Here is a 23,576-nt window from a genome sequence, read left to right on the forward strand (position 1 = left end):
CAAAACCAAAGGGAGGGAGGGACTGTTTGGTCTCTCCCCACAGCCGGGCAGGGGCCGCAAAGGAGGAATGTGGTCCGTCTTAGGTGGGGGGGCAGTGAAGCTGGTCCACCTAGGAGCAAGGTGGTGGAGCTCCTCCTTAAGATGGGCTTTGGGGCGAATGACGTCTTTGCCCTGATACATCCTTCGGCGTCCCGCTTCTTCGACGTCAGCTTTGTGCGGCCAGAGGGGCTTGAGCTCTTCTGGTCTAACTATGAGCTGGTGCAGGAAGAGCCCGGATGGCGAGACTTCGTTGCGCAAGCGGTGTCTCGCCAAAATTCCGTCAAGCGAGTGACCGTGGTCACTTGTAATGAGTCACTTGCCGGCGTGGACATTATGACGTGGCTTTCCCGATACGGGGAAGTCACCGAGGTCCCCAAAAAGAACAGGGACGAATTCGGCATCTGGTCGGGGGGCTGGACCTTCATGGTTAAACTGAAGGTTTCCGGCGGCACGGTCACCCACATCCCTTCCTCGGCGTTCCTGGGAAGGGACAGGATCCTGGTCTTCTTCGCCACAAGTGCGGCGACCCCACTCACTTCAGCGCTAGCTGCAAGGTACAGAAATGTGCCTTGTGTGGTGGGGTAGGTCATCTGGCCGCCTCGTGTAAAGACATTCGGTGTCACCTGTGTGGTGACCTAGGTCACCCTCTCAGCCGCTGCCCTCGCTCCTTTTCTAATGCCGCTGCAGGCCCGGCGGGAGGAGTCCGTGAGGGAGAAACCTCTGGCGGTGCTCCTGCAGCTGTGGCAGGTGGTGGCGGAGGGGAAGGGGCTGAGGGACCGGTGAGGAAGGGCAATGCCAAGGTGAGGGGCCCCGCGTATGTGCGGAGGCAAGAAAAACGCCATGGGGGTGGGGGGCAGGTGAAGTCTCGGGCAACCGGGTCGATGCCTGCTCCTCCCTCCAGGCCCGTGGCAAAAGCCTCTGAGGTCCTGAGGGAGAGTGTGGTGAGAGAGGAGATCAGGAGGATGGAGAGGGAGGATAAAGCGGCTGACTTGGACGGGTCCTCACAGTATGAAAGTGTTGATGAGGAGGTCCAGGAGCAGCCTACAGCAGCGGGTGGCAAAAGTAAACGTGCCAATCGTAACAAATCGGGGGGGAAGAAGGCTGGCAAGCCTTCAAAATCTCCCCCGCCCCCGACCACCAGGGTGCGCACGGAAGGGCCCGCTGACCCCCCCTCTGATTGATCTCTCCAACCGGTTCAGCGTCCTCGGAGGCTCGGATGATGGGCCGCAAGACGAGGATGCTGGGCCGGGGGTACCACCGGAGAGTCCTTCGGGGGATGGTGGGGTCCGTCCCTCAGGGGGCAGTGTTCCTCCTGGGGGGGGGACAGACCTGGAACCCGGGGGCGAGGACACCGGGGGGGTGGGATGGACACAACGGGAGCTTCCCTGAAAAGGAAGGTGTCCGACCCCTCCCCAGGTGGAGGTGATAGCAGTGGTAAGAAGTTGGCCATCCAACTTGATCACCCATGATGGCGGAACCCGCCCCGTTGACGCTGGCATCTATTAATGTTGCCAGCATAAAGTCAGATGCGGCTCACTTCACGGCCTTTGATTTTTTCTCCCGGATTGAGGCAGAAATTTTATTCTTGCAAGAGACCAGACTAACAGACATGGGGGCCATCTATAAAGCACGGAGGGAGTGGAGGTGCGGGCCCTCATACTGGTCTCTTGCGGCCGAGCCGTATAGCGGGGTGGCAGTCCTTTTTAAGACTGCAGCTGTTGAATGCCGACGGGTTACTGAATTGGAAATGGGGAGGTGCATGATCCTAGATGTCTTCATGAGGGGACAAGAGCTCCGGCTCATCAACATCTACGGCCCGCAGTCCAAGTGGGACCGCAAATGTCTCTTCCTGAGGATCAAGCCCTTTCTTTTTACGAGCCGGCAGGTGGTCTTCGGTGGGGACTTCAACACCATTACGAGGTCCCGTGACCGGGGGGGTCCCGGAGATCGCCTGGCTTATGATAGCGTCACGTTGAATAGCATAGCCAGCGAAGCTCGCCTGGTGGATGTCCACATCCGGCACACCCCAGGTCACGGAGGTTTCACCTACCATAGGGGTAGCTGTAGGTCTAGAATAGACAGGTTTTTTTTGAAGGAGGACGCCATCTTTTCTGCTGTGTCCGCCGTTGAGGTGGAGTTCTCCGATCACTGTCTAATTTTCTTTTCTCTGAATGTTGCAGAGACTCATCGGATGGGAAGAGGGCTGTGGAAGCTCAATTCGTCCCTGCTGGAAGAAGCGGAGGTGAGACAATCCTTCGAGGATTTTCTTCAGAGCCAGGTACCGCTGTTGGATCTCTGTAGTAGTAAGTCAGAGTGGTGGGAGATCTTCAAAAAGTGGGTGGCGGGGTTCTTCCGTCAGCTCTCGAGCCTCAGGAGTCTGAACAGGCACCGCTTGTACCAGGCCCTGGGGAGGAAACTCGAGCAGCTTGTCTCGACTGGAGGTGACCGTGAGGAAATCTCCAGAGTGAAATCTTTGCTCAAGAGGTGTCAGTATGATAGACACACATCTTTAGTTTTTGAGAGGGACTTCGGGAAGTACCGCTCACCCGACCCTTACAGAAACTGTAAGATGTCAGTGAATTGTAAGATGGTGACAGGACTGATCGACAGTACGGGGTCCCTGAACAGATCCAAATCAGGGATCCTGGAGGTGGTCAGATCCTTCTGCTCACACCTCTTGGAAAAGAAGGATCTGGATCGGGACAGGATGTCGGCTTTCCTGGCTGAAACCGTCCCTGAGCCAGGGGGTGATCCCTCTATTGGTGTTTTGGCAGAGGAAATCAGGGAAGAGGAAGTGAGACTGGCCATTGATGGGCTTCGGCCCAAGAAATCGCCAGGTCCGGATTGCTTAACATCCGAGTTCTATAAGACTTTTAGGGACTCCTTGGTCCCCCTCTTGACAGGGGTATTTAATGAGTGTCTCTCCTCGGGCACTCTTCCCGACTCAATGAGGAAGTCAGCCCTCATTATTCTGTCAAAGGGTAAGGATCTGTCCCGTATCGAGAATTGGCGTCCCATAGCGCTTCTCGATACGGACCGGAAGGTTCTGGCCAAGGTGCTGTTTAATCGGCTGGTGAAGTTTGCACCCCGGCTCCTTTCAGGGGCCCAGCATTGCTCTGTTCCGGGCCGCAGTACTTTTAGTGCTGTGCTCGGTGTCCGAGAGGCAGTGGAGCAGGGTAGGGCAGGTCACTGGAGGGGGTACTTGCTGTCATTAGATCAAGCGAAAGCCTTTGACCGGGTCAACCACGAGTACCTCTGGTCCGTCCTTTTGAGGTATGGTCTGCCTGGGAGGTTTGTAAAATGGTTAGAGATCTTGTACCAAGGGGCTGAGACTTTTCCGCTGGTGAACGGTTGGTCAGGTCGCCCTTTTGAGGTGGGTTCTGGGGTCCGTCAGGGCTGTCCGCTGAGCCCGCTTGTATACGTGTTCGCGATCGATCCCTTCCTAAGGAGGGTAGATCGTGGACCGTTGGCGGGAGTCGGGATGGACCAGGCGGGCTCTGGGTCCTCTCTGAGGGTGGTGGCGTATGCCGATGATGTTTCCCTTTTCGTGTCCTCGAGAAGGGAGGCGGATTGGGTCATGTCGGAGGTAGTGCGCTACTCGGAGGCATCCGGGTCCATGATCAACCGGGATAAGTGTGAAAGTCTCTGGCTGGGAGGGGGAGATCCCAGGTTTGATCTCCCGGACACCCTTCCAGGGCCCCAGGCCACCGCCAAAATTCTAGGCATCGAATTTGGCCCCGGGGATTACCCCCAGCAAAATTGGGAGGGCAGACTTAAGATCGCCGCCCAAAAGGTGGACCAATGGAAGGGTTGGTCTTTAACCCTGAGGGAAAGGGTTGCCCTGGCTAAAGGCTTTCTGCTACCTTTATTAATATACTTGGGCAGTGTGTGCATCTTGCCGGAACCTCTCTGGACACGGGTCTATAGCCTGTTCTTCCAATTGTTATGGGGGAATAGGCTTAACCTAATCAAGAGGGAGGTTACATACCGTACGAGGAGACTAGGCGGGTTGGGTATGGTCAACCCGGTGGTGTTTCTAGTAAACACCTTTCTTAAGACTAACATCTCCAACCTCTGGCTAGAGAGGGCTCCTCCGTGGGTAGTCTCCTGCAAGGGTTGGCTTTGGCCTTTCTTCCAGGAATGGGAGACAGGAGGGCAGGTGAAGGACCTACGCACACCTCATAGGCATCTCCCGGCTTACGCTACCCCGGTTCTGAAGGTGATCCGCCGGTGGGGTCTGGGAATGTGGGAAATCAGGACCATGTCGAGGCAGTGTCTTGACAGGAGGGTCCTGTTGACCCATTTCCAGAAGCCCCTGGCCCTTAAGGATTGCCCAGGCCGGGATCTGGAGGTCGGGCTGGGGCTTTTAAATTCTAAGCGGATCCCCATGAAGTTTTGGGACTTGACCTGGCGCTGCTTCCACGGGAGGCTGTATGTAAAGGATAACTTGAAGTGCAGGAAATCCGATGATCGGGGTTGTCCCCGTGAGGAGTGTGGCGACGTGCTGGAAAGCATGGAGCACTTCCTGCTTCATTGTCCCTTTAATGCAGAGGTTTACAACAGGGTGGGTGCTTCCATACGCTGGCCGCGGCTGGCGTCCCTCTCCTATGCCGAGTGGGCCTATGGAGCGTTCAGATCCCTGGGTGGCCGGGACCCGTGCACTTTATTCCTAGTCAGTGTATTGGTTAGGTTCTACACTTGGAATGCACGGTGCCTAGTTTCGACGCGGAAAAAAACCCTCCCGAGGGATGAGGTGGTAGGAAACATCTTGGGTGACCTGGTGAAGGTCCGTTCTTTGGAGTTCGAAAGGTTGGGTGTGAGGAAGGCCTCTTGGCTTTGGAGGGGCCTCTCCTTTTAGAAACGCACTCAAGGGAGAGCTAGCTCCGTGTGAATGAGGGTAGGGATAGCATAAGTTTCACTGGGTGTTAGGGACAGAATTAGGGGCAGATAGGGACAGGGAGGGACAGGCACTGAGGGACAGATAGAGAGTTAGTTATGATAAGGTAGGTAGAGTAGGGGCAGGTAGGGACAGATAGGGACAGTTTCTTTAGGGACAGAAGTAGGGACAGTCTTAGTTGTTGAGGGACAGGGTGAATGTGTTAGTGAGGGATGGGGCCTCCAGAACTCCTTTCCTGGTGTTGGGCCGGTGCATGTCACTTTAGCTTTTTGTTTTGGAAGCATGAAATTTAATGGATATTGGGCTTGCAGGCACCAAACTTGGGCCTGTGGCAAGGTTTTTGGAAATGTGGTTAATACTTATTGTTTGGGTAATATTATCACTGGTTATAGCAGGTCGTATCTTAGGTGTATAACAAGTGTAGTATGTGCTTTTTGTGTATCTGTACATGTATGCAGTATTGTATGTATGTCGTTAGGATGGTGCTTTTAAAAAAATGTATATATTATAGTTAGGAAAGGGGGAAGGGGTACAGTCAGGTTGGGTGGGGGTTTCTTGCGGGAGGGAGGGGGAAGTTTGGACCCTGGAATGGACCCTGAGAAATCAAGGGCCGAAGATCAGAAGGAAGATGGCCTGGGAACTACACCAAGGAGCATGTGAAATATATAAGGAAATGTAGAGGCGGGCCATAAACTTTCCTGGACCCTGAGGTGCTGTTGTTTTTTTTCTGAGGCCATAAACTTTCATGGACCTAGGTGTGGAAAAGGCTACGAACTTGTGGACCTGTGGTGTGGTGGTGGGAAAAAATAAATAAATAAAAAAAAAAAAAAAAATATATATATATAAAAAAAAAGGGGGGGGGGTTTCTTGCTGTGTTGAGGGGAAGTAGTTGAGGGTCTGCCAAGATGGCTGTTTTTTCTGTTTAAGGCAGTGGGCCAGAAAAAGTGTTTACTTTCCTGTTTTAAATCCAGTATATAGGAATGAATGGGAGCATGAGTGAAGGTGTGAATGGGGTTGAATGTGAAGGAATGGATTTTTGTTTGTTTTCTTTTTTTTTGGAGGTTCCTGCTGGGGGTCCCTCAGGCTGCAAAGCCTGGAGACACTGCACTATGTCCTTCAGAGATGGACTGTCGTAAGCTAGCATATCTGCACAAGTTTTTGTATGTCGGTGTGGTTTATTTTAGTTCATGTATCGTGGTTTTTGATTTCTGGAATGTTGTTTTTGTCTGTCTTATGTATTATGTATTGTGTTTTGATATTTTTATAATAAAAGAGATACAGGAGGTAACTCAGGATCAGTAATGTATGTATGTACACAGTGAGTGCAGCTCTGGGCACGCCCAGGAAGAGGAGGAGCGTCGCAGCTGAGCCTCTGCAGGCTGGGGTTTTGCTAAGCTCCTGGGAAGGGAGGTTTTTTTTTCCCTGCAAGGACTTTCCATCTGCCCCCTTCCCAGGAAAGAGGACTCTACCTGGGACTGAGCGCCGGGGCTGTGCCCCTGGCTCCCACCCTCCGGCAAGCCAGCTGGGGGTGGGGGGACTCATCCACCACCAGGAGGCCCAAGGCACAGCCAGACAGTCCCAGGGATGGGGAAAAAGCGGACCCCAGGGGGCCGCAAGGCTCCAGGGTCCGGGACCCCTGAAGTGAAGGCTGTGGCGGGCCCTTCCCCCGGAAATGCAGCAGCCGGCAGAGGGGAGGCGGGGCCTCCCCTTAACATCTGGGGCTCCAAGGTTGTGGGAGAGCCGGCTACCACCTACGCCTCCCGCATTCATGCCCACCTCTCCGAGTACGAGGAGGCCGGCAAGCAGCTCAGGAGACTCCGGGGGGAGTTGGAGGGAGCCCGGGTCATCAGTAAAAACAGTCTCCCTGCCTCAAAGAGAGCGGAGGTCACCGCCACAGTCAAGCGGCTGAAAGGGGAGATTCGGGCCCTGGAGGACCGGCGAAGTACCATCATGGCCGGCAGCGGCCCCTTCCAGGAGAAGCTGCAGAACGAGGACCGGTTCAGGGCCATGGCCGGTGGGTCTCCTGGGGGGTCAGGAGTCCCCGTCCAGGTGGAGGAAAGCGAGGAGGAGGAAGAGCAAGATGGCGCCCACACCACATCCGGGCCACCTCCACCTGAAGACCTGGCGAACACCAGCGTGAGCCAGGTAACATGCAGCGGGATAGCCCCCGAGCAGGTGGCCCTCCCGCTGGACTCCAGTAACGCGGAGGAAAGCGGGAGCGAGGGGGAGGATGGAGGGAGCGGGAGTAGTTCTGAGGGGGGCTGCCTCATCCTTAAACAAGTACGGCAGACTGAATCCCCAGCACGGTTTGGCACGCTGTTGTTTGGGTATGAGGTCTGCCAGGAGGATGAGGCAACCGGGAGGAGGAGAAACAGGAGGCGCAGGCGTAAGGCCTCTGAAGGCGTGGAGGAACAACTGGTTTTTGCTCCTCTTCCCGGAGCCCCTCTGTCCCGCTGTGTGGAACCCGCTACCCACCCCGGCTCGGGCCCTGTGGTGGGTCCGCAGCGAGGGAGCGGGGAGAGAGATGACTGTTGTGACCTGACTCGCATCTGGTGACAGTTCAGACCAGGGCAGCGACATGGAGGTCGGTGCTGGTTGTGGTGGTGGTGTCCGGGCTCAGCCCTCAGTGGCAGGGGGGGCTGGCCTGGCACCAGGTAAAGTTGGTACAGCCAGGGCCGCACCTCCGGCGGCGAGTGCTGGGGCTTCTGGACCCCCCCACGTACGGATCCGCTAAGTCTGGATCGCTAGTGGGGGTCCAGAAGCCAAGGAAGGGCGAACAGAACATCAAGCAGCAGCTAAGGCGGTGCAAAGTGCTGGTCGCTCCCATGTCGGCGCCTGTGGTGAGAGCGGGGTCTCCGGCACGTCGACCCAAAAAGGGGTCCGTGCAGGGGGCTCCGCCACAGCTGGGCGACGAGGGGGAGTGGCCGGCCTTGCCTGTCTCAAGTGGTGGGCATAGGGTGGCGGCGGTGGTCCGTGAGGGGGGCGTGGCCTCCCTGAGTGTTGCCCGGCCTGCAAAGGCTGCGGCGTGCGGGGGGGGGCATGTCCTCCTCGGCCGTCGTCCCACCCGCTGCGTCTGCGTCACCCGGGGGGGCGTGGCTTCGCAAGGGGTCGCTGTTCTGCCCGTGGTGGCTGTGACTGGCGGGGGGCGTGGCCTCGGCGGTCACGGCTCCTCCCGCTGTGCTCGCGTCACCCGGGGGGGACGTGGCCTCGCAAGGGGCCGCGGCTCTGCCTGGGGTGGCTGCGACTGGCGGGGGAGGCGTGGCCACGGCGGGCCCACTGCCCTCTGTCCCACCCACCCTTCCAAGTAATGATGTGCTGCCCCCAAAAGCTGGCGGGGAGTTGTCGAGGTCCCCGGCCCACCTACCTTCATCTGAGGGTGCGGGGACTCTGGCGCTCCCTGGCAAGCCGGCGGCGGGGGTGAAGAAAAGTGCAGGGCAGGGAGCGGTGCCAGTGGCCGTCCCTGCCCAGAGCAATGAAAACTCAACAAAAGAAAAAAAAACGGAGCTGAAACCAGGAGCTGCTGCTGCTCCTAGGCCCAGCCAGGGCAGAGTGCATGATGTCATCAGCACTGAGGCATTTAAAGGGGCAGCAGCGCTCCTGGACAGGAGCTGGAGTAGCTCCCAGCAAGAGAGCTCAGGGCCCCCAGCAGGCAAAGAGAGAAACTGCACTAGTTCAGGAAATGTAAATAATGTAAATATTGTTGCTGTGTTCACCAATTGTGAGAGTGAGAGTGAGTACGAAAGCGGAGTGGACATATTTGAGGAGATGTTTGCTGAAGTGAATGGTGATATGAGTGACATGGATGAGGGAGTGAGTGCTACTGTGAATGTGGGTGAGTGTGCTGGAGTGAATGCTGGGGTGAATGCAAATAATAAAAGAGTGAATGGGAGAGTGACTGGGAGGACGAATGAGGGTGCTGGCACAAGTGGTGGTAGTGGTGGGAGGGCTGGCCCGTCTGCCCCTCCGGCCGCGAGACCTCAACGCAATTATGCGGGGACCGCGGCTGGGGGTCGGGGTGGTCCTGGGGGGGTCTCCTCGCCTCCGGGCTCCAGGGACGGCGTTTCGCACCGCTGTTTCCTGGAGGCTCTCAAAAGGGGAGAAAGGTCGATAGTGGTAGAGGGGAGGACAGTGGACTTGTCTTTCTGGATAGAGAGACACGGCCTTGCCGCCTTCCAAAATCAAAGGGAGGGAGGGACTGTTTGGTCTCTCCCCACAGCCGGGCAGGGGCCGCCAAGAAGGAATGTGGTCCGTCTTAGGTGGGGGGGCAGTGAAGCTGGTCCACCTAGGAGTAAGGTGGTGGAGCTCCTCCTTAGGATGGGCTTCGGGGCAAATGACATCTTTGCCCTGATACATCCTTCGGCATCCCGCTTCTTCGACGTCAGCTTCGTGCGGCCAGAGGGGCTTGAGCTCTTCTGGTCGAATTACGAGCTGGTGCGAGAAGAGCCCGGATGGCGAGACTTCATGGCTCAAGCGGTGTCTCGCCAAAATTCCGTCAAGCGAGTGACCGTGGTTACATGTAACGAGTCACTCGCAGGCGTGGACATCATGACGTGGCTTTCCCGTTACGGGGAGGTCACCGAGGTCCCAAAAAAGAACAGGGACGAATTCGGCATCTGGTCGGGAGGCTGGACCTTTATGGTTAAATTGAAGGTTTCCGGCGGCACGGTCACCCACATCCCTTCCTCGGCATTCCTGGGAAGGGACAGGATCCTGGTCTTCTACCAGGGGCAACCGAAGGTCTGCCACAAGTGCGGCGACCCCACCCACTTCAGCGCCAACTGCAAGGTGCAGAAGTGCGCGTTGTGTGGTGGGGTAGGTCACCTGGCCGCCTTGTGTAAGGATATTCGGTGCCACCTGTGTGGTGACCTAGGTCACCCTCTCAGCCGCTGCCCTCGCTCTTTCTCTAATGCCGCCGCAGGCCCGGTGGGGGGAGACCGTGGGGGGGCAACCCCCGGTGGCGCTTCTTCTGCTGTGACAGGTGGTGGCGGAGGAGGAAGGGCTGAGGGGCCAGTGAGGAAGGGCAATGCTGCAAGGGGCCCCGCGTACCAGCGGAGGCAGGAAAAGCGTCAGGGAGGTAGGGGACAGGTGGAGCCTCGGGCAACCAGGGTGATGCCTGCTCCTCCCTCCAGGCCCGTGGCCAAAGCCTCTGAGGCCCTGGGGGAGAGAGCGGTGAGTGAGGAGATCAGGAGGATGGAGAGAGAGGAGAAAGCGGCTGACTCAGACGACTCCTCTCGTTATGAAAGTGTCGACGAGGATGTCAGAGAGCAGCCTACAGCATCAGGTGGCAAAACCAGGCGTACCAAGCGCAAAACGGGGGGGAAGAAAGCTGACAAGCCTTCAAAGTCTCCCCCGCCCCCGATCACCAGGGTGCACACGGAAGGTCCCGCTGACCCCCCTCTGATCAGACTCTCCAACCGGTTCAGCGCCCTCGGAGGTTCAGATGATGAGCCGCCAGACGAGGGTGCTGGGCCGGGGGCAACACCGGAGGGTCCTTCAGGGGATGGCGGAGTCCGTCCCTCAGGGGGCACTGTTCCTCCTGAGGGGGGGACAGACCTGGAACCCGGGGGCGAGGACACCGGGGGGGGTGGGATGGACACGTCGGGAGCTTCCCTGAAAAGGAAGGTGTCTGACCCCTCCCCAGGTGGAGGTGATAGCGGGGCAGGGAAGAAACTGGCCATCCAGCTCGATCACCCATGATGGCTGAACTCGCCCCGTTGACGCTGGCGTCCATTAATGTCGCCAGCATTAAGTCAGATGCGGCTCGCTTCACGGCCTTTGATTTTTTTCTCCCGGATTGAGGCAGAAATTTTATTCTTGCAAGAGACCAGACTAACAGACATGGGGGCCATCTATAAAGCACGGAGGGAGTGGAGGTGCGGGCCCTCATACTGGTCTCTTGCGGCCGAGCCGTATAGCGGGGTGGCAGTCCTTTTTAAGACTGCAGCTGTTGAATGCCGACGGGTTACTGAGTTGGAAATGGGGAGGTGCCTGATCCTAGATGTCTTCATGAGGGGACAAGAGCTCCGGCTCATCAACATCTACGGCCCACAATCCAAGTGGGACCGCAAATGTCTCTTCCTGAGGATCAAGCCCTTTCTTTTTACGAGCCGGCAGGTGGTCTTCGGTGGTGACTTTAACACCATTACGAGGTCCCGTGACCGGGGGGTCCCGGAGATCGCCTGGCTTATAATAGCGTCGCGTTGAATAGCATAGCCAGTGAAGCTCGCCTGGTGGATGTCCACATCCGGCACACCCCAGGTCACGGGGGTTTCACCTACCATAGGGGTAGCAGTAGGTCTAGAATAGACAGGTTTTTTTTGAAGGAGGACGCCATCTTTTCTGCTGTGTCCGCCGTTGAGGTGGAGTTCTCCGATCACTGTCTAATTTTCTTTTCTCTGAATGTTTCAGAGACTCATCGGATGGGAAGAGGGCTGTGGAAGCTCAATTCGTCCCTGCTGGAAGAAGCGGAGATGAGACAATCCTTCAAGGATTTTCTTCAGAGCCAGGTACCGCTGTTGGATCTCTGTAGTAGTAAGTCAGAGTGGTGGGAGATCTTCAAAAAGCGGGTGGCGGGGTTCTTCCGTCAGCTCTCGAGCCTCAGGAGTCTGAACAGGCACCGCTTGTACCAGGCCCTGGGGAGGAAACTCGAGCAGCTTGTCTCGACTGGAGGTGACCGTGAGGAAATCTCCAGAGTGAAATCTTTGCTCAAGAGGTGTCAGTATGATAGACACACATCTTTAGTTTTTGAGAGGGACTTCGGGAAGTACCGCTCACCCGACCCTTACAGAAACTGTAAGATGTCAGTGAATTGTAAGATGGTGACAGGACTGATCGACAGTACGGGGTCCCTGAACAGATCCAAATCAGGGATCCTGGAGGTGGTCAGATCCTTCTACTCACACCTCTTGGAGAAGAAAGATCTGGATCGGGACAGGATGTCGGCTTTCCTGGCTGAAACCATCCCTGAGCCAGGGGGTGATCCCTCTCTTGGTGTTTTGGCAGAAGAAATCAGGGAAGAGGAAGTGAGACTGGCCATTGATGGGCTTCGGCCCAAGAAATCGCCAGGTCCGGATGGCTTAACATCCGAGTTCTATAAGACTTTTAGGGACTCCTTGGTCCCCCTCTTGACAGGGGTATTTAATGAGTGTCTCTCCTCGGGCACTCTTCCCGACTCAATGAGGAAGTCAGCCCTCATTATTCTGTCAAAGGGTAAGGATCCGTCCCGTATCGAGAATTGGCGTCCCATAGCGCTTCTCGATACGGACCGGAAGGTTCTGGCCAAGGTGCTGTTTAATCGGCTGGTGAAGTTTGCACCCCGGCTCCTTTCAGGGGCCCAGCATTGCTCTGTTCCAGGCCGCAGTACTTTTAGTGCTGTGCTCGGTGTCCGAGAGGCAGTGGAGCAGGGTAGGGCAGGTCACTGGAAGGGGTACCTGCTGTCATTAGATCAAGCGAAAGCTTTTGACCGGGTCAACCACGAGTACCTCTGGTCCGTCCTTTTGAGGTATGGTCTGCCTGGGAGGTTTGTAAAATGGTTAGAGGTCTTGTACCAAGGGGCTGAGACTTTTCCGCTGGTGAACGGTTGGTCAGGTCGCCCTTTTGAGGTGGGTTCTGGGGTCCGTCAGGGCTGTCCGCTGAGCCCGCTTTTATATGTGTTCGCAATCGATCCCTTCCTAAGGAGGGTAGATCGTGGACCGTTGGCGGGAGTCGGGATGGACCAGGCGGGCTCTGGGTCCTCTCTGAGGGTGGTGGCGTATGCCGATGATGTTTCCCTTTTCGTGTCCTCGAGAGGGGAGGCGGATTGGGTCATGTCGGAGGTAGTGCGCTACTCGGAGGCATCCGGGTCCATGATCAACCGGGATAAGTGTGAAAGTCTCTGGCTGGGAGGGGGAGATCCCAGGTTTGGTCTCCCGGGCACCCTTCCAGGGCCCCAGGCCACCGCCAAAATTCTAGGCATCGATTTTGGCCCCGGGGATTACCCCCAGCAAAATTGGGAGGGCAGACTTAAGATCGCCGCCCAAAAGGTGGACCAATGGAAGGGTTGGTCTTTAACCCTGAGGGAATGGGTTGCCCTGGCTAAAGGCTTTCTGCTGCCTTTATTAATATACCTGGGCAGTGTGTGCATCTTGCCGGAACCTCTCTGGACACGGGTCTATAGCCTGTTCTTCCAATTGTTATGGGGGAATAGGCTTAACCTAATCAAGAGGGAGGTTACATACCGTACGAGGAGACTAGGCGGGTTGGGTATGGTCAACCCGGTGGTGTTTCTAGTAAACACCTTTCTTAAGACTAACATCTCCAACCTCTGGCTAGAGAGGGCTCCTCCGTGGGTAGTCTCCTGCAAGGGTTGGCTTTGGCCTTTCTTCCAGGAATGGGAGACAGGAGGGCAGGTGAAGGACCTACGCACACCTCATGGGCATCTCCCGGCTTACGCTACCCCAGTTCTGAAGGTGATCCGCCGGTGGGGTCTGGGAATGTGGGAAATCAGGACCATGTCGAGGCAATGCCTTGACAGGAGGGTCCTGTTGACCCATTTCCAGAAGCCCCTGGCCCTTAAGGATTGCCCAGGCCAGGATCTGGAGGTCGGGCTGGGGCTTTTAAATTCTAAGCGGATCCCCATGAAGTTTTGGGACTTGACCTGGCGTTGCTTCCACGGGAGGCTGTATGTAAAGGATAACTTGAAGTGCAGGAAATCCGATGATCGGGGTTGTCCCCGTGAGGAGTGTGGCGACGTGCTGGAAAGCATGGAGCACTACCTGCTTCAGTGTCCCTTTAATGCAGAGGTGTACAACAGGGTGGGTGCTTCCATACGTTGGCCGCGGCTGGCGTCCCTCTCCTACCCTGAGTGGGCCTATGGAGCATTCAGATCCCTGGGTGGCCGGGACCCGTGCACTTTATTCCTAGTCAGTGTAGTGGTTAGGTTCTACACTTGGAATGCACGGTGCCTAGTTTCGACGCGGAAAAAAACCCTCCCAAGGGATGAGGTGGTAGGAAACATCTTGGGTGACCTGGTGAAGGTCCGTTCTTTGGAGTTTGAAAGGTTGGGTGTGAGGAAGGCCTCTTGGCTTTGAAGAGGCCTCTCCTTTTAAAAACGCACTCAAGGGAGAGCTAGCTCCGTGTGAATGAGGGTAGGGATAGCATAAGTTTCACTGGGTGTGTTAGGGACAGAAGTAGAGGCAGATAGGGACAGGGAGGGACAGGCACTGAGGGACAGATAGAGAGTTAGTTATGATGAGTTAGGTAGAGTAGGGACAGGAAGGGACAGATAGGGACAGTTTCTTTAGGGACAGAAGCAGGGACAGTCTTAGTTGTTGAGGGACAGGGTGAATGAGTTAGTGAGGGACGGGGCCTCGAGAACTCCTTTTCCTGGTGGAGGGCTAAAGCATGCCACTCTAGTCTTTTGTTTTGGAAACATAGAGCATTGATGGATATTGGGCTTGCAGGCACTGAACTTGGGCCTGTAAGAAAAGTTTTGAAGGGTATGGTGTATTTAGTAATGATGAATAGGATGTTATAACATTATATTTAATTGGTGTATTATGTGTTATATTGTATTGTATGTTATGTGTATGTGTTATTATTTTCTTTTAGTTAGAGGGCATGGGAGGGTATAGTGAGGTTGGGAGGGGGGTGAATGGGGGAGGTGAGAGTGAAAAAAACCAAAGGACCCCAAGTCAAAGGGAAGTGGCAAGTGGAGATGGACCATGGAGGAAAAAGGCATGCTGGAGCACATCGGAGGCAAATGGTGGAGGGTTTTTTTTCTTGAGGGGCATAAAACTTTCGTGCTCCTCAAGTAGATGTGATAAGGCCACGAACTTTTATGGACCTTGTGGAGTGATAGGCCATGGACGTATATGGGCCTGTGGTGAGGAAAAAAGGTGGGGGGGGAAAAATTAAATAAAAAAAAAATTATAAAAAAAAAAAATATATAATAAAAAAAATTAAAAAAAAAAAAAAAAAAGGATAGGGGTGGTAAGCTCGGTGGCGGTTCTTTTTGCCAAGTTAATGGCTAAAGCTAGTTTTGAGGCAGTATGGGCCGGAAGTATTTCTTTAGTTATTTGTATATAGGTATGGATGGGAAATGTGAATGGGGTGTGAACGGGTATGCATGAGGATGAATGGATTATATCTGGGGTTTTTTATTTTTTAAATTGTATAGTGTTGTTGGAGAGTTCCTGCTGGGGGCCTTCCAAGCTGGAAAGCTTGAGGACCACAAAGGACATTGCAAGTTTTGCACAGGCGTTGTATGTTTCTGTATGGTTTTGTCTTGTTTTTTAGTTCTGGAATGTTGTTTTTGTCTGTCTTATGTATTATGTATTGTGTTTTTGATATTTTTATAATAAAAGAGATACAGGATGTAACTCAGGATCAGTAATGTAATATATGTACACAGTGACTGCACCAGCAGAATAGTGAGTGCAGCTCTGGGGTATAATACAGGATGTAACTCAGGATCAGTAATGTAATGTATGTACACAGTGACTGCACCAGCAGAATAGTGAGTGCAGCTCTGGGGTATAATACAGGAGGTAACTCAGGATCAGTAATGTATGTACACAGTAACTGCACCAGCAGAATAGTGAGTTCAGCTCTGGGGTATAATACAGGAGGTAACTCAGGATCAGTAATGTATGTACACAGTGACTGCACCAGCAGAATAGTGAGTGCAGCTCTGGGGTATAATACAGGATGTAACTCAGGATCAGTAATGTATGTATGTACACAGTGAGTGCAGCTCTGGGCACGCCCAGGAAGAGGAGGAGCGTCTGGGCTGAGCTCTGCAGGCTGGGGTTTTGCTAAGCTCCTGGGAAGGGAGGTTTTTTTTCCTGCAAGGACTTTCCATCTGCCCCCTTCCCAGGAAAGAGGACTCTCCCTGGGACTGAGCGCCGGGGCTGTGCCCCTGGCTCCCACCCTCCGGCAAGCCAGCTGGGGGTGGGGGGCCTCATCCATCACCAGGAGGCCCAAGGCACAGCCAGACAGTCCCAGGGATGGGGAAAAAGCGGACCCCAGGGGGCCGCAAGGCTCCAGGGTCCGGGACCCCCGAAGTGAAGGCTGTGGCGGGCCCTTCCCCCGGAGGTGCAGCAGCCGGCAGAGGTGAGGCGGGGCCCCCCCTTAACATCTGGGGCTCCAAGGTTGCGGGAGAGCCAGCTACCACCTATGCCTCCCGCATTCATGCCCACCTCTCCGAGTACGAGGAGGCCGGCAAGCAGCTCAGGAGACTCCGGGGGGAGTTGGAGGGAGCCCGGGTCATCAGTAAAAACAGGCTCCCTGCCTCAAAGAGAGCGGAGGTCACCGCCACGGTCAAGCGGCTGAAAGGGGAGATTCGGGCCCTGGAGGACCGGCGAAGTACCATCATGGCCGGCAGCGGCCCCTTCCAGGAAAAGCTTCAAAACGAGGACCGGTTCAGGGCCATGGCCGGTGGGTCTCCTGGGGGGTCAGGAGTCCCCATCCAGGTGGAGGAAAGCGAGGAGGAGGAAGAGCAAGATGGCGCCCACACCACACCCGGGCCGCCTCCACCTGAAGACCTGGCGGACACCAGCGTGAGCCAGGTAACATACAGTGGGATAGCCCCCGAGCAGGTGGCTCTCCCGCTGGACTCCAGTAACGCGGAGGAAAGCGGGAGCGAGGGGGAGGATGGAGGGAGCGGGAGTAGTTCTGAGGGGGGCTGCCTCATCCTTAAACAAGTACGGCAGACGGAATCCCCAGCACGGTTTGGCACGCTGTTGTTTGGGTATGAAGTCTGCCCAGAGGATGAGGCAACCGGGAAGAGGAGAAACAGGAGGCGCAGGCGTAAGGCCTCTGAAGGCGTGGAGGAACAACTAGTTTTTGCTCCTCTTCCCGGGGCCCCTCTGTCCCGCTGTGTGGAACCCGCTACCCACCCCGGCTCGGGCCCTGTGGTGGGTCTGCAGCGAGGGAGCGGGGAGAGACTGTTGTGACCTGACTGTCGCATCTGGTGACAGTTCAGACCAGGGCAGCGACATGGAGGTCGGTGCTGGTTGTGGTGGTGGTGTCCGGGCTCAGCCCTCGGTGGCAGGGGGGGCTGGCCTGGCACCAGGTAAAGTTGGTACAGCCAGGGCCGCACCTCCGGCGGCGAGTGCTGGGGCTTCTGGACCCCCCACGTACGGATCCGCTAAGTCTGGATCGCTAGTGGGGGTCCAGAAGCCTAGGAAGGGCGAACAGAACATCAAGCAGCAGCTGAGGCGATGCAAAGTGCTGGTCGCTCCCATGTCGGCGCCTGTGGTGAGAGCGGGGTCTCCGGCACGTCGACCCAAAAAGGGGTCCGTGCATGGGGCTCCACCGCCGCTGGGCGACGAGGGGGAGTGGCCGGCCTTGCCTGTCTCAAGTGGTGGGCATAGGGTGGCGGCGGTGGTCTGTGAGGGGGGCGTGGCCTCCCCGAGTGTTGCCCGGCCTGCAAAGGCTGCGGCGTGCGGGGGGGGCGTGTCCTCCTCGGCCGTCGTCCCACCCGCTGCGTCTGCGTCACCTGGGGGGGCGTGGCCTCGCAAGGGGTCGCTGCTCTTCCCGTGGTGGCTGTGACTGGTGGGGGGGCGTGGCCTCGGCGGTCGCGGCTCCGCCCTCTGTGCTCGCGTCACCTGGGGGGGCCGTGGCCTCGCAAGGGGCCGCGGCTCTGCCTGGGGTGGCTGCGACCGGTGGGGGGGGGCGTGGCCACGGCGGGCCCACTGCCCTCTGTCCCATCCACCCTTCCAAGTAATGATGTGCTGCCCCCAAAAGCTGGCGGGGAGTTGTCGAGGTCCCCGTCCCACCTACCTTCATCTGAGGCTGCGGGGACTCTGGCGCTCCCTGGCAAGCCGGCGGCGGGGGTGAAGAAAAGTGCAGGGCAGGGAGCGGTGCCAGTGGCCGTCCCTGCCCAGAGCAAGGAAAACTCAGGAAAAGAAAAAAAAATGGAGCTGAAACCAGGAGCTGCTGCTGCTCCTAGGCCCAGCCAGGGCAGAGTGCATGATGTCATCAGCACTGAGGCATTTAAAGGGGCAGCGGCGCTCCTGGACAGGAGCTGGAGTAGCTCCCAGCAAGAGAGCTCAGGGCCCCCAGCAGGCAAAGAGAGGAACTGCACTGGTTCAGGAAATGTAAATAATGTAAAAAATGTAAATAATGTTGCTATGTTCACCAATTGTGCGAGTGAGAGTGAGTACGAAAGCGGAGTGGACATATTTGAGGAGATGTTTGCTGAAGTGAATGGTGATATGAGTGACATGGATGAGGGAGTGAGTGCTACTGTGAATGTGGATGAAAGTGCTGGAGTGAATGCAAATAATAAGAGTGAATGGGAGGACGAATGAGGGTGCTGGCACAAGTGGTGGTGGGAGGGCTGGCCCGTCTGCCACTCCGGCCGCGAGACCCCAACGCAATTATGCAGGGGCCGCGGCTGGGGGTCGGGGTGGTCCTGGGGGGGTCTTCTCGCCTCCGGGCTCCAGGGACGGCACTTTGCACCACCGTTTCCTGGAGGCTCTCAAAAAAGGAGAAAGGTCGATAGTGGTAGAGGGGGGGACAGTGGACTTGTCTTTCTGGATAGAGAGACACGGCCTTGCTGCCTTCCAAAACCAAAGGGAGGGAGGGACTGTTTGGTCTCTCCCCACAGCCGGGCAGGGGCCGCAAAGGAGGAATGTGGTCCGTCTTAGGTGGGGGGGCAGTGAAGCTGGTCCACCTAGGAGCAAGGTGGTGGAGCTCCTCCTTAAGATGGGCTTTGGGGCGAATGACATCTTTGCCCTGATACATCCTTCGGCGTCTCGCTTCTTCGACGTCAGCTTTGTGCGGCCAGAGGGGCTTGAGCTCTTCTGGTCTAACTATGAGCTGGTGCAGGAAGAGCCCGGATGGCGAGACTTCGTTGCGCAAGCGGTGTCTCGCCAAAATTCCGTCAAGCGAGTGACCGTGGTCACTTGTAACGAGTCACTTGCCGGCGTGGACATTATGATGTAGCTTTCCCGTTACGGGGAAGTCACCGAGGTCCCCAAAAAGAACAGGGACGAATTCGGCATCTGGTCGGGGGGCTGGACCTTCATGGTTAAATTGAAGGTTTCCGGCGGCACGGTCACCCACATCCCTTCCTCGGCGTTCCTGGGAAGGGACAGGATCCTGGTCTTCTACCAGGGGCAGCCGAAGGTCTGCCACAAGTGCGGCGACCCCACTCACTTCAGCGCTAGCTGCAAGGTACAGAAATGTGCCTTGTGTGGTGGGGTAGGTCATCTGGCCGCCTCGTGTAAAGACATTCGGTGTCACCTGTGTGGTGACCTAGGTCACCCTCGCAGCCGCTGCCCTCGCTCCTTTTCTAATGCCGCTCCAGGCCCGGCGGGAGGAGTCCGTGAGGGAGAAACCTCTGGCGGCGCTCCTGCAGCTGTGGCAGGTGGTGGCGGAGGGGAAGGGGCTGAGGGACCGGTGAGGAAGGGCAATGCCAAGGTGAGGGGCCCCGCGTACGTGCGGAGGCAAGAAAAACGCCATGGGGGTGGGGGGCAGGTAAAGTCTCGGGGAACCGGGTCGATGCCTGCTCCTCCCTCCAGGCCCGTGGCAAAAGCCTCTGAGGTCCTGAGGGAGAGTGTGGTGAGATCAGGAGGATGGAGAGGGAGGATAAAGCGGCTGACTCGGACAGGTCCTCACAGTATGAAAGTGTTGATGAGGAGGTCCAGGAGCAGCCTACAGCAGCGGGTGGCAAAAGCAAACGTGCCAATCGTAACAAATCGGGGGGGAAGAAGGCTGGCAAGCCTTCAAAATCTCCCCCGCCCCCGACCACCAGGGTGCGCACGGAAGGGCCCGCTGACCCCCCTCTGATTGATCTCTCCAACAGGTTCAGCGTCCTCGGAGGCTCGGATGATGGGCCGCAAGACGAGGATGCTGGGCCAAGGGTACCACCGGAGGGTCCTTCGGGGGATGGTGGGGTCCGTCCCTCAGGGGGCAGTGTTCCTCCTGGGGGGGGGACAGACCTGGAACCCGGGGGCGAGGACACCGGGGGGGGTGGGATGGACACAACGGGAGCTTCCCTGAAAAGGAAGGTGTCCGACCCCTCCCCAGGTGGAGGTGATAGCAGTGGTAAGAAGTTGGCCATCCAACTTGATCACCCATGATGGCGGAACTCGCCCCGTTGACGCTGGCATCTATTAATGTTGCCAGCATAAAGTCAGATGCGGCTCGCTTCACGGCCTTTGATTTTTTCTCCCGGATTGAGGCAGAAATTTTATTCTTGCAAGAGACCAGACTAACAGACATGGGGGCCATCTATAAAGCACGGAGGGAGTGGAGGTGCGGGCCCTCATACTGGTCTCTTGCGGCCGAGCCGTATAGCGGGGTGGCAGTCCTTTTTAAGACTGCAGCTGTTGAATGCCGACGGGTTACTGAGTTGGAAATGGGGAGGTGCCTGATCCTAGATGTCTTCATGAGGGGACAAGAGCTCCGGCTCATCAACATCTACGGCCCACAATCCAAGTGGGACCGCAAATGTCTCTTCCTGAGGATCAAGCCCTTTCTTTTTACGAGCCGGCAGGTGGTCTTCGGTGGAGACTTCAACACCATTACGAGGTCCCGTGACCGGGGGGGTCCCGGAGATCGCCTGGCTTATGATAGTGTCGCGTTGAATAGCATAGCCAGTGAAGCTCGCCTGGTGGATGTCCACATCCGGCACACCCCAGGTCACGGGGGTTTCACCTACCATAGGGGTAGCAGTAGGTCTAGAATAGACAGGTTTTTTTTGAAGGAGGACGCCATCTTTTCTGCTGTGTCCGCCGTTGAGGTGGAGTTCTCCGACCACTGTTTAATTTTGTTTTCTCTGAATGTTGCAGAGACTCCTCGGATGGGAAGAGGGCTGTGGAAGCTCAATTCGTCCCTGCTGGAAGAAGCGGAGGTGAGACAATCCTTCGAGGACTTTCTTCAGAGCCAGGTACCGCTGTTGGATCTCTGTAGTAGTAAGTCAGAGTGGTGGGAGATCTTCAAAAAGCGGGTGGCGGGGTTCTTCCGTCAGCTCTCGAGCCTCAGAAGTCTGAACAGGCACCGCTTGTATCAGGCTCTGGGGAGGAAACTCGAGCAGCTTGTCTCGACTGGAGGTGACCGTGAGGAAATCTCCAGAGTGAAATCTTTACTCAAGAGGTGTCAGTATGATAGGCACACATCTTTGGTTTTTGAGAGGGACTTCGGGAAGTACCGCTCGCCCGACCCTTACAGAAACTGTAAGATGTCAGTGAATTGTAAGATGGTAACAGGACTGATCGACAGTACGGGGTCCCTGAACAGATCCAAATCAGGGATCCTGGAGGTGGTCAGATCCTTCTACTCACACCTCTTGGAGAAGAAAGATCTGGATCGGGACGGGATGTCGGCTTTCCTGGCTGAAACCGTCCCTGAGCCAGGGGGTGATCCCTCTCTTGGTGTTTTGGCAGAAGAAATCAGGGAAGAGGAAGTGAGACTGGCCATTGATGGGCTTTGGCCCAAGAAATCGCCAGGTCCGGATGGCTTAACATCCGAGTTCTATAAGACTTTTAGGGACTCCTTGGTCCCCCTCTTGACAGGGGTATTTAATGAGTGTCTCTTCTCGGGCACTCTTCCCGACTCAATGAGGAAGTCAGCCCTCATTATTCTGTCAAAGGGTAAGGATCCGTCCCGTATCGAGAATTGGCGTCCCATAGCGCTTCTCGATACGGACCGGAAGGTTCTGGCCAAGGTGCTGTTTAATCGGCTGGTGAAGTTTGCACCCCGGCTCCTTTCAGGGGCCCAGCATTGCTCTGTTCCAGGCCGCAGTACTTTTAGTGCTGTGTCCGAGAGGCAGTGGAGCAGGGTAGGGCAGGTCACTGGAAGGGGTACTTGCTGTCATTAGATCAAGCGAAGGCCTTTGACCGGGTCAACCACGAGTACCTCTGGTCTGTCCTTTTGAGGTATGGTCTGCCTGGGAGGTTTGTAAAATGGTTAGAGATCTTGTACCAAGGGGCTGAGACTTTTCCGCTGGTGAACGGTTGGTCAGGTCGCCCTTTTGAGGTGGGTTCTGGGGTCCGTCAGGGCTGTCCGCTGAGCCCGCTTTTATACGCGTTCGCGATCGATCCCTTCCTAAGGAGGGTAGATCGTGGACCGTTGGCGGGAGTCGGGATGGACCAGGCGGGCTCTAGGTCCTCTCTGAGGGTGGTGGCGTACGCCGATGATGTTTCCCTTTTCGTGTCCTCGAGAGGGAAGGCGGATTGGGTCATGTCGGAGGTAGTGCGCTACTCGGAGGCATCCGGGTCCATGATCAACCGGGATAAGTGTGAAAGTCTCTGGCTGGGAGGGGGAGATCCCAGGTTTGATCTCCCGGACACCCTTCCAGGGCCCCAGGCCACCGCCAAAATTCTAGGCATCGAATTTGGCCCCGGGGATTACCCCCAGCAAAATTGGGAGGGCAGACTTAAGATCGCCGCCCAAAAGGTGGACCAATGGAAGGGTTGGTCTTTAACCTTGAGGGAAAGGGTTGCCCTGGCTAAAGGCTTTCTGCTACCTTTATTGATATACCTGTGCAGTGTGTGCATCTTGCCGGAACCTCTCTGGACACGGGTCTATAGCCTGTTCTTCCAATTGTTATGGGGGAATAGGCTTAACCTAATCAAGAGGGAGGTTACATACCGTACGAGGAGACTAGGCGGGTTGGGTATGGTCAACCCGGTGGTGTTTCTAGTAAACACCTTTCTTAATACTAACATCTCCAACCTCTGGCTAGAGAGGGCTCCTCCGTGGGTAGTCTCCTGCAAGGGTTGGCTTTGGCCTTTCTTCCAGGAATGGGAGACAGGAGGGCAGGTGAAGGACCTACGCACACCTCATGGGCATCTCCCGGCTTACGCTACCCCGGTTCTGAAGGTGATCCGCCGGTGGGGTCTGGGAATGTAGGAAATCAGGACCATGTCGAGGCAATGCCTTGACAGGAGGGTCCTGTTGACCCATTTCCAGAAGCCCCTGGCCCTTAAGGATTGCCCAGGCCGGGATCTGGAGGTCGGGCTGGGGCTTTTAAATTCTAAGCGGATCCCCATGAAGTTTTGGGACTTGACCTGGCGTTGCTTCCACGGGAGGCTGTATGTAAAGGATAACTTGAAGTGCAGGAAAGCTGATGATCGGGGTTGTCCCCGTGAGGAATGTGGCGACGTGCTGGAAAGCATGGAGCACTTCCTGCTTCATTGTCCCTTTAATGCAGAGGTTTACAACAGGGTGGGTGCTTCCATACGTTGGCAACGGCTGGCGTCCCTCTCCTACGCTGAGTGGGCCTATGGAGCGTTCAGATCCCTGGGTGGCCGGGACCCGTGCACTTTATTCCTAGTCAGTGTAGTGGTTAGGTTCTACACTTGGAATGCACGGTGCCTAGTTTCGACGCGGAAAAAAACCCTCCCAAGGGATGAGGTGGTAGGAAACATCTTGGGTGACCTGGTGAAGGTCTGTTCTTTGGAGTTCTAAAGGTTGGGTGTGAGGAAGGCCTCTTGGCTTTGGAGAGGCCTCTCCTTTTAAAAACTCACTCAAGGGAGAGCTAGCTCCGTGTGAATGAGGGTAGTGACAGCATAAGTTTCACTGGGTGTGTTTGGGACAGAAGTAGGGGCAGATAGGGACAGGGAGGGACAGGCACTGAGGGACAGATAGAGAGTTAGTTATGATAAGTTAGGTAGAGTAGGGGCAGGTAGGGACAGATAGGGACAGTTTC

At 56.2% G+C, this 23,576-nt stretch overlaps 1 protein-coding gene across 7 annotated transcripts in view; it reads left to right on the forward strand.

The window, feature by feature from the left end:
* The window catches only part of KIF9 (kinesin family member 9), a 50,776-nt gene that overhangs the window by 5,140 nt on the left and 22,060 nt on the right, over positions 1–23,576 (forward strand). For 2 of the 7 annotated variants that reach the window (XM_073551168.1, XM_073551169.1), the window contains exon 2: positions 2,220–2,281. The exons of 1 other annotated variant lie outside the window; for it this stretch is intronic. In XM_073551168.1, coding sequence (XP_073407269.1) covers positions 2,231–2,281 — 51 coding nt within the window. In that variant the 5' untranslated portion in view covers positions 2,220–2,230. Of the gene's footprint in view, positions 1–2,219; positions 2,282–11,344; positions 11,443–20,715; positions 20,814–23,576 lie in introns of those variants that run through there. 4 more of the 7 variants (XM_073551167.1, XM_073551171.1, XM_073551166.1 and 1 more) reach the window with 3 other exon arrangements.

This window comes from Dendrobates tinctorius, unplaced genomic scaffold (genome assembly GCF_039654945.1).
Source record: "Dendrobates tinctorius isolate UK_male_01 unplaced genomic scaffold, ASM3965494v1 ptg000173l, whole genome shotgun sequence".
NCBI classification, from domain to species: Eukaryota; Metazoa; Chordata; class Amphibia; order Anura; family Dendrobatidae; genus Dendrobates; species Dendrobates tinctorius.